The 13450-nt window shown below is 36.6% G+C and overlaps 1 protein-coding gene across 2 annotated transcripts in view; it reads right to left on the minus strand.

The window, feature by feature from the left end:
- The window catches only part of LOC133532598 (lysosomal alpha-mannosidase-like), a 79454-nt gene that overhangs the window by 43094 nt on the left and 22910 nt on the right, over positions 1-13450 (minus strand). The window contains exon 8 of one of the 2 annotated variants that reach the window (XM_061871349.1): positions 4477-4610. The exons of the other annotated variant lie outside the window; for it this stretch is intronic. Coding sequence (XP_061727333.1) covers positions 4477-4610 — 134 coding nt within the window. The remainder of the gene's footprint in view (positions 1-4476; positions 4611-13450) is intronic. 2 annotated transcript variants of the gene reach the window in all.

Consider the following 13450-nt stretch of genomic DNA (forward strand, 5'->3'; position numbering starts at 1 on the left):
GACAGTATTAAACTTGAAACAAGTGACAAATTATTTAAAAATAAATTAAAAGAAATGTTAATCCACAAATGCTACTACTCAATTGAGGAGTTTTTAAATGACGAAAAGCTGGCGAAATAAAATATTTATTGTGACACTGAATTATTGTATGTTTTTTTTTTTTTTTTTTTTTTTTATTATTATTTTTATCTACGTTTACAATAGCTCAAACTTTGTATATGGAATGTTATTTAATTTTTTTATGTTTTATTTACTATTATAATGTTATTATTATTATTCGAATTTTATATACACGAGACATATTATGTACAAATGTTTTAATAGGTATTAGATATTTAGTTAAATTTAATATTGTGTGCCCTAACAGGGTGTCATGAACTGACTAAATTAATGTAACATCTTATTATGTAACTTCATGACTGCAATAAATAAATGATAAATGAGAATTTTTTGTAGATACATAATATCTCTTTTGTGTATGTGATTGTAAATCTTTAATTAGTATGTGTATGTCAGATAGATTTTTTTTAATATGTAAAATAATTAATGAATTAATAGGAATATATGTAAATAATATGTACAATTTTAGAATAGATTAGTATGTAGCCCTATGTGGAACTATGTTGCTGTGCCCTAACAGGGCGTCACATGAACAGCCTTATATTTAAGAACACCTGTACCTGCTATGTGATATGCAATAAATGATTATTCCTATTAATTCATTAATTATTTTACATATTAAAAAAATCTATCTGACATACACATACTAATTAAAGATTTACAATCACATACACAAAAGAGATATTATGTATCTACAAAAAATTCTCATTTATCATTTATTTATTGCAGTCATGAAGTTACATAATAAGATGTTACATTAATTTAGTCAGTTCATGACACCCTGTTAGGGCACACAATATTAAATTTAACTAAATATCTAATACCTATTAAAACATTTGTACATAATATGTCTCGTGTATATAAAATTCGAATAATAATAATAACATTATAATAGTAAATAAAACATAAAAAAATTAAATAACATTCCATATACAAAGTTTGAGCTATTGTAAACGTAGATAAAAATAATAATTAAAAAAAAAAAAAAAAAAAAAAAAAAAAAAAAAAAAAAAAAAAAAATTCAGTGTCACAATAAATATTTTATTTCGCCAGCTTTTCGTCATTTAAAAACTCCTCAATTGAGTAGTAGCATTTGTGGATTAACATTTCTTTTAATTTATTTTTAAATAATTTGTCACTTGTTTCAAGTTTAATACTGTCCGGAATTTTATTAAAAATTGAAATACAATTATATTGTGGCCCATGTTTGAAGATGGCTAAGTTAGCTTTTGGTAGTAGTAATTTGTTTTTATATTGGCTTCTAGTTTTTGACGTTTCCGGTTTTATCGGGAATAGGTCTGGGTGTTTTCGAACAAAGAGGGCCGTTTCCAATATAAATATTGAGGGTAGCGTTAACAGATTAAGTTTAGTAAAATGAGGGTGGCAGCTGTTAGGAATATGGATATTGGCTAATATTCGGATACACTTCTTTTGCATGATGAAAAGTTGATGAGAGTCTACGCTGGCTCCCCACAGGACTACACCATAACGGAGACTCTAATATATATACGCGAAGTACACAGACAACGCAGATTCAAAAGTCGTGTTCGATTTTAGTAAACTTAGCGCGTATGTATATCTAGCTATTTTCGTTTTGGTATTTTGAATGTGGGTTTTCCAGTTTAAACTCGAGTCTATTATGATTCCGAGCAATTTAAATTCGTTAACCTCTTCAATTTCATTATTATTTGCTTTTAATTGTAATTCTAAAGGCTTCTTTTGGATGGGTTTAAACTGCATGATTTTGGTTTTTTTAAGGTTTATTTCTAGATTGTGATCCCCGAGCCACTTTTGAACGGTAAGGAGCGTGTTGCAGAGCTGTTTGTTACATTCAGTACTATCTGTACCATTAAGTAGCAGGGAAATGTCGTCCGCGTACATAACGCACTTGACATTTGTGTCCAATATTTTAGGCAAGTCGTTTATGTACGACAAGAATAGGGTACATCCGAGCACACTGCCCTGTGGAATTGAGCAGGTGGTCGACCGCAACTGTGAGGTGATCGCCGTAACCTCCCGAGCCTCGTCATCGTAGTTATCTATCTGCACAACCTGCTTCCGGTTTTGCAGGTACGATTTAAACCAGTTATATGCGGTACCCCGTATTCCCATGTCGTGTAATTTAGATAACAGGATTACATGGGACACTTTATCGTAGGCCTTCGTCATGTCCAGTAGTAATCCGATACCATATTCTTTTGTGTTTATCTTCTCTAAAATTTCTTTTATGTAGTTATAAACGGCTAAGGTTGTCGAGTGATTTTTTCGAAACCCATATTGGTTTTTATCAAATATATTATATTTTTCAAAGAATTTTTTCTCTCATACTATAGTAGCATTTATTATATTATTTATTATTATTTATTTATTTATTTTATTTTTATTTATTTATATGACATTTATTACAGTTTCTAATTTATATAGTAGTGTTTCTACTTGAATTAAAAAACAAATTATATTTTCTAAAAATAATTTAATTTGTTCTAATACTTCTAATAAAAATAAGTATTGTTTGAATATCTTAAATTCACTGTATTTTTTTAGCTCAGGTATCTAAAACTACATAAACTAATTACATTACTAGACCTTATCCTATTGTAAGTATAAAGGGTGTAGCAGGATAGCTTAGGAAAAATTGCCCCCAGCGATTTTGGGCCGAAACTGTAATCAAACGATGCCTTTTGGGGAGGTTATACTCTGCACAAAGTTTCATCCCTCTGTTACCCCCTGGGGGTGAAAAACACCCGATTAACCCCAAAACTGTTTTAATTATTTTTTCCTAAACTATGAAAGTGACGAATTTCAAATTTTGTACAAATATTAATAAGACTAAAAGGTATGTGCAAAAAAAATATTAACCCCCTAACCATTCAAATTCTTATTCGGCTATCGACACCTGCCGCGATAGCAGAGGACGCTGGTTGGATTCCAGCCTGGGGCACTGGAGGCCTTGGTCACTTTTTCTTAGTATATGACATTTATTCAGTTAATACTTATTTTTGCTCAATTTTGTTTGTTTTACAAACTGGAGACATATAAACTAATTACAGGACTAGATACACCTCATGTCATTGTATGTGCAAAGTTTCATTACAATACAACACGTAGTTTTAAAATGAGAACGAAACTCCTTTTGTATGGGAAGGTGAAATTCGGCCGCGCTTTCTGCGGACTCTTAATATTGTTGTATACCTATACATGCAAGCATTTAAATACGTAAATAAGTGCTAGTTTCACATTGTCCAAGTAAAGTCCTGAATAAGCTACTTGCCACTTATCTGACGAATAAAGTCATCATTGGCGTTTCACAATCTTCAAATAAGCTTAACTGGTAGATAAGTACCTTTACAAATTAAAGTAGTTTTCTCTGGCAGTTAATTTATTTGTTAATTAGCTATCCAATACTTGGACATTGTATAACAGGCCCTAAGGGTGATATATCAAGTAGTTCCATCGGCTTAACTAAAAGTGAGTCTGTAATCGTGGCAGAAATCGTGCAATTTGATATTTCTAAATAGGGTTGTTTCCTATTTTTTGAAACGCTTGTATTACGTTCTATATTAACTAAAAGTTGCCCTAAAATTCGATTTTTATACTAAAAACGGCTTTAAATATGTTAAATTAACAAAATATATTTTGACGGATGCATTCGCGCCCAAAACGCTCTTTGAAAATTGTGTGACATCACAGTTTACGGTTTGACACATAACTACATACACACGTAGAAGATACGAGCTGTCAACTGACATTTGTCATTTGTTGTTTATCGCCTAACTGTCAACAGTGTCAATCCGAGAGTGGTGACGTCATCAGAATCTTCAAAGACGTTTCGAGTTTGGTCACGTGACGTGTGCTAAAAGATATTTTAAAATCAATATTTAGAAATATATGGTCATTACAGGTTCCCTAAATGTAGTTTAACATGTTCTTATAATCCAAAAGAATTTATTGGGATACAATTCTGCCCTAAGATTTGTAGATGGAAACAACCCTATTATCAGAAAATCCGTGCAATAGGGAATATTACGCGAAACTCTGCGTAGGGGGCGCCACTGTCACAACCCATCACAATCTGAGGGTTTTTAAATTTTGTTATCTAACCTCTCTGTAACTCTTGCATATTTAAGCGATGAAGAAGCAGATACCGCGTTGATGAATCAATGTCATATTTTAATATTATCTGTGAAAACAAACAGTTTATGGCACAGTACGTATATGTTACTCTATGGTTCACGAAAGGCGCTAGTGCTGCACTCTGGCGGCAGAACATTGCAGTAATACTCCCTATTATACCCAATAACGCGTTGCAACGACAAAAAGCGTGCATGGTCTTGAATAATTTGCGTGCAAACTCACTGTATCAGTTTATCAAGGTTGTCAAACCACAGCGACGCGTCCAAATAGTTGAAATCTTCTCCCATCGTCACTAGGATGTTGTTCGTTCGGTAGCCTTTCGACATGTTCGCGGCTATCTCTAGGAACGTAGCCACCTGCAAGCGCGTTACGATATGATAGAGCAGGGGGGGGGGGAGCAGGAGGCAATCCGGCCCGCGGATACCCAATGTGACAGCCCAATATCCGGCCCGCGGGAGTTTGCTAAACGTATCCCAGGCTCCAGGGGTTCAGCATTCATTGAGAAAAGAACTGTTGCTGTTAGGAACTAGAATCACCCCCCCACCCCCACCCCGGGAAAGTTAAAAGTTTGGGGACCCCTCTGATAGAGTAAATGACACTTTTTGACATGGTGATAGCATAGGCTTAGTGATGTTTTGAAAGAAATAGACTCTTTTTCCTGTTATTATTGCGTCCATCATATGCTGCTGATCGCTGAGCCAATCCATGAATTAGGTATAATAGGGTCTACTCTTCTAAACAACTGTACAGGTCCAGATCACGCGAGGCTTTTAACGGTCGGAGCCCGGGAAGCCGGCTCCTGGCTACATGCCCATCCTTCACCTACTACTGGTACTATCTTGGATCCGACCTCCCTAAGACTGGCGACTGGATTGCGACTCGGGGTTTCGGTATGTACGCCACATATATGGTCTAGTGGCATGGACGTGGATCGACTGGGACACCATGGTTTATCTTGTCAAAAAAGTGCGGGTCGTTTTTCAAGACATGCGTCGCTTAATGACATAATCCGTCGATCTCTTGCCACCATCAATGTGCCTGCTCATCTTGAGCCGACTGGCATTATCAGGGATGATGGCAAGAGGCCTGATGGGGTGTCCTTGATTCCTTGGAGCTTGGGACGTATGTTAGTGTGGGATGCTACCTGCTATACCGCGACTTTGACGTAGACTCCACACTCGCACAACTTCACGGCGATTTCGCAGTTTGGTTCGCGGCAAGATGGCGCCGAAGCGTCAGCTGATCGGATTTAGTTTGCGGCAAGGCACTGATTCAAACTGGGAACTGTCAAATTGATTTTTGGTTGATCAAGTTCGCACTAAATATAACCAAGTAGCCGCCATAGAAGGTTATGACAGTTTAACAGATTAACCGACTCGTGAGCGAATCGCGGCGCGAAGCGATCGCGAGTGTGGAGTCTTACAAGTTCGCGCTTCGCGTCTCCTTTGACGCGGGCCAAATAGCGGCAAAAAACGGGGAATAAGGCGCGAAGGCGTGAACAATCTGCGAAATCGACGCGAGGGCCCTCCACACTCGCATTCGCGACTTCGCGCGTCGTTTCGCGCACGAGTGTGGAGGGCCCTTTAGATATTTCACCGATACCTGTAACTACCGCTTTACGCTTTAAAAGTTGAATGTCCAATTCGTCCTTTATGTTTTTTATGTATTTAATGAAAGCTACTGCAATTAGTTTCAATATGATAAACGCTAAACAATCCAGAATACGGAAAAAGTCCAATACACAAAACACAATCACAGTCCAAAATAATGCCAGATCAGTACAGTTTGCAGATCACCAGTCCAAAAAGCAAAGCCAAGAGTTGTTAGTATGAGAGCCACATCAATTAATACGGAACGGTGCACAGCGAACAAAGGATCAGAGTGTACTGACTTGAAAATTGTATTAACTACCCACATTTTCCATTGAAATTTTAAAACTTGCAACAACAACCCTTTTCAAAAGTGATTAATATCAACATTTAAAAATGTCGGTTCTTGTTTAAAAATTCGTTGTTTTTTGTTGTGACTAGGTTTCCCAAAGTATTATACCATTTTGGAATCTTGGTTAGTTGCGTCAACTTTTGAAAATAATTGCCATAGTGGTGTCGATACTATTTTTTTACACCATGATGATTGAAAGTGGACTGTAAGAAACAATCTTTCAAAATTGTAGGGACAAAATGAATTTTGATTATTTTTTGTGTAAAAACTACATGTATTTTGGTATTTTTAAGAACTGTGTTAGATAGCAGGGCTACTGAAGTTTCCAAAAACAAAATAAAAAACAGTAATATTTGAATATTTGTAGACATGGTCGTTAAAAATACCATTAGGGATGTCGATTTTCAATGAATTTCATTTTTTAGGGTTCCGTAGCCAAATGGCATAAAACGGAACCCTTATAGTTTCGCCATGTCCGTCTGTCTGTCTGTCTGTCTGTCTGTCTGTCTGTCTGTCTGTCTGTCTGTCTGTCCGAGGCTTTGCTCCGTGGTCGTTAGTGCTAGAAAGCTGAAATTTGGCATGGATATATAAATCAATAAAGCCGACAAAGTCGTACAATAAAATCTAAAAATTTAATTTTTTTTAGGGTACCTCCCCTACACGTAAAGTGGGGGTTAATTTTTTTTTTTCGCTTCAACCCTAGAGTGTGGGGTATCGTTGGAAAGGTCTTTCAAAACTAATAGGGGTTTTCAAGAAACATTTTTTGATAAAGTGAATATATTCGGAGATAATCGCTCCGAAAGAAAAAAAAAATGTGTCCCCCCCCCCTCTAACTTTTGAACCATAGGTCCAAAAAATATGAAAAAAATCGTGGAAGTAGAGCTTAAGAAAGACATTAAATGAAAACTATAGCGGATATGATCAGTTTAGCTGTTTTTGAGTTATCGCAAAAAGTTTTCCCTTCATAGTAAAAAGACTTACTTTAATTAGGTACTGATTATGCAAAGCCTATTTGTTTAACTCGGGTGAAAGGTACCGTTTCATCCCTTGTTTAACAATTTACTATACTTTAAGCTCCAGTTTAGCTTATTGTGACGGAAGAGTAACTACGGAACCCTACACTGAGCGTGGCCCGACATGCTCTTGGCCGGTTATTTTCTGTAGTTTCTAAAATAATTGAGATATATTTTTTTCCTTATTTTTTCTCGACTAATCATAAGCAGCTCCATCCTCTGGTGCCGGCTTATCGTTGAGTTTTGGGACACGTTGTATATCGATATATGGACCGAAGGTGTATTATGTAATGTAAGTCGCATCTTAGTAAGGTAAATAATTAAGCTGTAATAAATACTTTTTCAGGAAAATTATTTTAAATATCTTCTTATTAAAACGAAGTAAGTGCCACGAACATTTTCTCTTTTGCTTGTCTGGCTTTTTGTACTGTATGAAGGTACGGAACCCTCTATTATGCGTTGCCCGACACGCACTTGGCCGGTTTTTCTAATACGGATGTGCACAAAAAGAGGTACAATAATCAAAAGTATAGTTATATATTGTAACACAAAAAACGTATTTTTTCAGCGTTATTGTCCGTTAAATTGTCACAATGCTCGTCGTTTAACTGGTCAGTTAGTGACTTGCTACTAAGCTAACCCACATTAAACGAAAATCAACCTATGTCTCAACAACCACACCGCGAGTTTCGTCAAAATTGCATAGAAGCATCCGCAAAGTTAGCATGAAATTATGTTCAATATTCCACAACAGTAACCCGCCACAGGTATTGTTTTGTACTTACCTACTGCTTTACCTTTTCCCGTAAATAAAAAAATATTAAGTATCAAAATACCCAGTGTCATCTTACACCCACATCAAGTTAATTTAAGTTACATCTCAATAACAATATACACTCACTTATTAACTCTTCCGCAATAACAACAACAACAAAACGAAAAGAACAAAAGAACAAGTCATTACTGGCAACCGAGCCATCCGATCCCAACCCAACACCGTATTTGATAAGTAATTGGCTTAAAATGTGGGTACGAAACCAATCAAAAATCACAAAAAACGTCACACCACGCGGGCGATGCAACCAACGGGTGGCTTAGAAACGGGCGCTCGTGCGCGGTAAATTCAAATCCACCAATGATAACTTATTGCCTAGTCTCGGTCTCGGCAAGAATCTCGGCCCATTTTGGCCGAGAGCCGAGACCGAGATCTCGGCCCGATTTTTGGCCGAGAATGCCGAGACCGAGACCGAGACCGAGATCTCGGTCGGACCTTATTGTCAGCAGCACTTGAAGTTGATGGCCGATTAAGATCTTCAATATGCTTATTGATTGCACTCAATGGTTTTTTTGAAAAATTCTTAAGTATGGCAATTATTTTCAGTCTTGGCTTTGCACCAGAGATCCATTGTCCATAATTTTCCAAATCTTCTTCAAACTGTAAAAATATTAGAAAACATTAAACATTTATATTTAATAGTTGTCATAATCTTCCAAATGTTCCCCAGTATTTGCTGTAGCTCACTTATGGAGCCTGGGGTCTGCTGGGCAATATAACATTAAGTATTGGCATAGGCACACATTTTATTAACTGGAGGAAACTAGGCATTGTTTTGATCAGCCCAGTTTCCTCATAGTGTTTTTGTTCACCATGTACTGACAAATACCACATGTTATTTTAATACAAAGTGAAAATTCATTGATATGACAAAGGGTTTAAACATGACATAGCAGCACCCACATTAATGTAATGTATTAATAAAATTGTTTTTTACCAGCTTACCATAAATTATTCTATCCATTATTCCACAATTAAAAAAATGCCATATCATCAAAACTAACATGGGGGTAATTAATTTTTTTACAGAATGGTAAACAAAACAAGGTAACTTACATTTAAGTGGTCCGCACAGCAAAACAGTGCTCGGTTTGGACAGTTCCTGCCAACCAATTGACACCAACGTTGTTTCAGCTCTTTTCTTACAGTAAAAAACTTCAAATCCGGGTTTTTCAGATCAGTCTTGGAGCACGTTGGTATAAAGCATGTTTTAGGATCTTTATATAGTTTATAAGTGTTTGTATTCATGGTGATGAACACGGTACCAAACTAATAGTCCAGTTTCAGTTGCAGTGGTCGTCGAAATTGCTATCAAAATCAGGTCCGGGGTTCAAAAGTGTAGGTCGTCGTTGGAGCAGGCAAAATCAGAGGTCCGGGTGGGGAAGCGAGTCGTAATAATCACATAAATACAAAGAAACCAGTTCACCAGATGAGAGCACAAAAGGTTATGAATTCCGCGAGAAGAATGACAAGCTGTCAATCAACTGTCAATGTCATGCGCTCCACAGATTCAAATAGCGATAACTTTTTAAGACTTAGAAAGTTTTCTTAACAGCCGTAATGGGCCGGACGTGCGGTGAAGCAAAATGTTTTTATTTTTATAAAATGTATGACGCAACCAAAAAATCTGTAACTTTTTTCTGTAACTAGAAATGGTTATTCCTACGACCAGAAAAATAATCAGGCACATTTAATATTTTCATCCATTCCCCATTGATTTCAATATTATTAACCAATAAAACTGTGGGTTTTTGCTCCACGGGATGTATGGCGCAATTCATTTTCAAACTAACAAATATCAATGAAAAATTAAACTTAAGCAACTCTTTGGCTCTTGTTTATGGTAAAATGTAGCCAGCGATTAAGAACTGATGGTAAATACTTGTTTTACAGGATTTGTCTATACCATCCCATTACTGGTGACTGTTCCATTATGGGGGTGTTTACTATAAGGAACCCTAAAAACCGAGAGTTATGATAGGGTTTTTCTGACAAAGTATTGTAACATTTTAATATATTAAAACAAGTTATGACTGGTAGGAATTATTAAAATATCAGTTACTAACTCAAATCACTACAAACATGCAAATTATAAGACCTAATGTTTTTTTTTTACTAATGCTAGTCGAAACTACAAAACTTGTTTTAATTTCGGGTGTTGTCTATGCATATTTACAGTACATATGGTGCTACTTTATAGCACTAGTGCTAAAATTAGCATATTACGTTACTGTGTCGAACATTTAAAGGGCCATATGTATACTGTAAAACGTTGTACGATACATGTGCGACGACGACGACGACGAGTGTCGTGTTTTAATTTATCGCCACTCGTTTCGAATTTCCTATTTTTCGCACTTGTATCGTAATGTACTATTAACGTATAATTACACGAACTCAAAATTGTACTAATAAGAGTAGTAAGCATTGACATATATTTAAAAACAGACCTTACGGGCAATAAGAATGGGGCCAGTACAGCGGTGTCACGCACACGAATTCGAGCCAATCGTGTAGTCTAACGCCGCAACGCGATTGGTTGATGAGTTCGCACCACGCGGGCGATTGGTCGCAACTAGTTGCGTTAGACTGCACGATTGGCTCGAATTCGAGAGTGACACCACTGAACTAGCACCATTCTTAGTGCCCGTAAGACCGTAATATATATGTCAATGCAATGTAAATAATATAGACCATGTAAGAATATGTATTGCGTCTCTTGCTCAGGGACTCAAACTACGATAGATTTACTTTACGTTTACATTACAAGAATAAATGTGGCTTTCCACAGAGAAGGGTCCTAATATTTCAACAACTCTTCTGTGATGGAAAGCCACAACTACAAACTTGAAAGCTGTTATTTAGCATTAGGAAAGCGTAACAAATCTTGACTTGTCTTTTTATAAAAAAACGCTTTTGAAAAATTTGTCACACCAAAAAGGAAACAATTATATTGCATATACATATGATCAATATCTGAAAGACCGAGCATTGCTCGGAAAACATATTGAAACTCAAAAATGCGCGTTTTCCCAGATATAAGACCTCGCTAGATCGATTTTTCGCCCCCGAAAACCCCCATATAGCAAATTTAATCGAAATCGTTAAATCCGTTTCCGAGATCCTCGAAATATATATATACAAGAATTGCTCGTTTAAAGGTATAAGATTTACATTCTTTTGGTTTCATAAGTAATAGTTACTACTTTTTTTAAAGACACGTCAAAATTGTTTGCCTTTTTTGGTGCAAAAAATAAATTCGAATTAATTATCTTGACACTACTGACGAAATTAGCTTGACAGACTGTAGTTTTGAATATGGTGACTGCTATAGTTAGTATAGTTATTGGCCACTCCATAGTAATTGGCCACTCCATAGTAATTGGCCACTCCATAGTAATTGGCCACTCCATAGTAATTGGCCACTCCATAGTAATTGGCCACTCCATAGTAATTGGCCACTCCATAGTAATTAGCCACTCCATAGTAATTGGCCACTCCATAGTAATTGGCCACTCCATAGTAATTGGCCACTCTTAAGACACTTTCGACCACCGGTCTGGCCTAGTGGGTAGTGACCCTGCCTATGAAGCCGATGGTCCCGGGTTCAAATCCTGGTAAGAGCATTTACGTCCACGTCATATTCTAATCAAAATATGAACCGCGAACTCTCAGCTGCCAGTACGTACAGCAAGAAGGTTATTAGCGGATTAATGTCACTGATTGGTAGTTATGACCCGGGTATGTCCTTAAACTACGTCCAAAAGAGAGGTATGGGCAATGTGAATGTCATCTCGCCTTGTGTGGTAGGGCACAGCACAGCAGATGTCATTCCAGATCTAGAGCAGAGTCCAACTGGGGAAGTACCTCCACCTTACAGAAAACCGCAGCCAAATAACACTTGACCCTACTCATAGTGTTGTGTTCCTGCCGGTGAGTAAGGTTGCCAGAGCTCAACGAGGGGGGTGGGGTTAGGGTCGGCAACGCGCATGTAACTCCTCTGGAGTTGCAGGTGTACATAGGCTACGGAGACTGCTTACCATCAGGCAGGCGGTATGCTTGTTTGCCACCGACGTAGTATTAAAAAAAATATGCATTTCATCTACACTTAGCTGTGTACGTAAGTGTAAAAGAGATGACTATTATTTCGTTTATCAGTTTTGAATACAGGTTCTGTAAACGTATCATCTTATTTAAATGTCTTTTTTGACGACCGGTCTGGCCTAGTGGGTAGTGACCCTGCCTATGAAGCCGATGGTCCCGGGTTCAAATCCTGGTAAGGACATTTATTCGTGTGATGAGCATGGATATTTGTTCCTGGGTCATGGGTGTTTTCGATGTATTTAAGTATTTATAAATATTTATATATTATATATATCGTTGTCTAATAAGTACCCTCAACACAAGCCTTATTGAGCTTACTGTGGGACTTAGTCAATTTGTGTAATAATGTCCTATCATATTTATTATTATTTATTTAAATGTAGGCGTAGTTGTGTATGTGTGCTAATTGTCCCGAGAATTTGAACGGTAATGTTCTCAAATGCGGATTCCATGTTTTTCCGTTCACTGATGGTAGTGACCCGGCCTATGAAGCCGATGGTCCCGGGTTCAAATCCTGGTAAGAGCATTTATTCGTTTGATGAGCATGGATATTTGTTCCTGAGTCACGGGTGTTTTCTATTTATTTAAGTATTTATAAATATTTATACATGTAGGTACTTATACTGGTAGGTTATTTGTACTGTTTCTGTACTGAGGTGTGCAATAAAGTGTATTTGTATTTGTAAAAAAAAAAAAAAAAATTATACATTATATATGTATACCTACCATCATACTTCACAAGAATATTATGCAATTTGACATGTTAAAATTAATTAGGTTATTCTGTGTAGGATATTTTTAGGGTTCCGTAGCCAAATGGAAAAAAACGGAACCCTTATGGATTCGTCATGTCTGTCTGTCTGTCCGTCCGTATGTCACAGACACTTCTTTCCGAAACTAAAAGAACTATACTGTTGAAACTTGGCAAGTAGATGTATTCTGTGAACCGCATTAAGATTTTCACACAAAATATAAAAAAAAAAAAAAAAAATTTTGAGGTTTCCTCATACTTAGAACTGAAACTCAAAAAAATTTTTTTTATCAAACGTATGGGGTTGTTCTTTCTAAAATGATATTGAGGTTTCTATAATATCATTTTTTTCTAAACTGAATACTTTGCGCGAGAGACACTTCTAAAGGAGTAAAATGTGCCCCCCCCCCCCGTGACTTCTAAAATAAGAGATGATAAAACAAAAAAAAAATATATGATGTACATTACCATGCAAACTTCCACCGAAAACTGGTTTGAACGAGATCTAGTAAGTAGTTTTTTATTAATACGTCATAAATGGTACGGAACCCT

Source organism: Cydia pomonella, chromosome 27 (assembly GCF_033807575.1).
Source record: "Cydia pomonella isolate Wapato2018A chromosome 27, ilCydPomo1, whole genome shotgun sequence".
In the NCBI taxonomy this organism is placed as follows: Eukaryota; Metazoa; Arthropoda; class Insecta; order Lepidoptera; family Tortricidae; genus Cydia; species Cydia pomonella.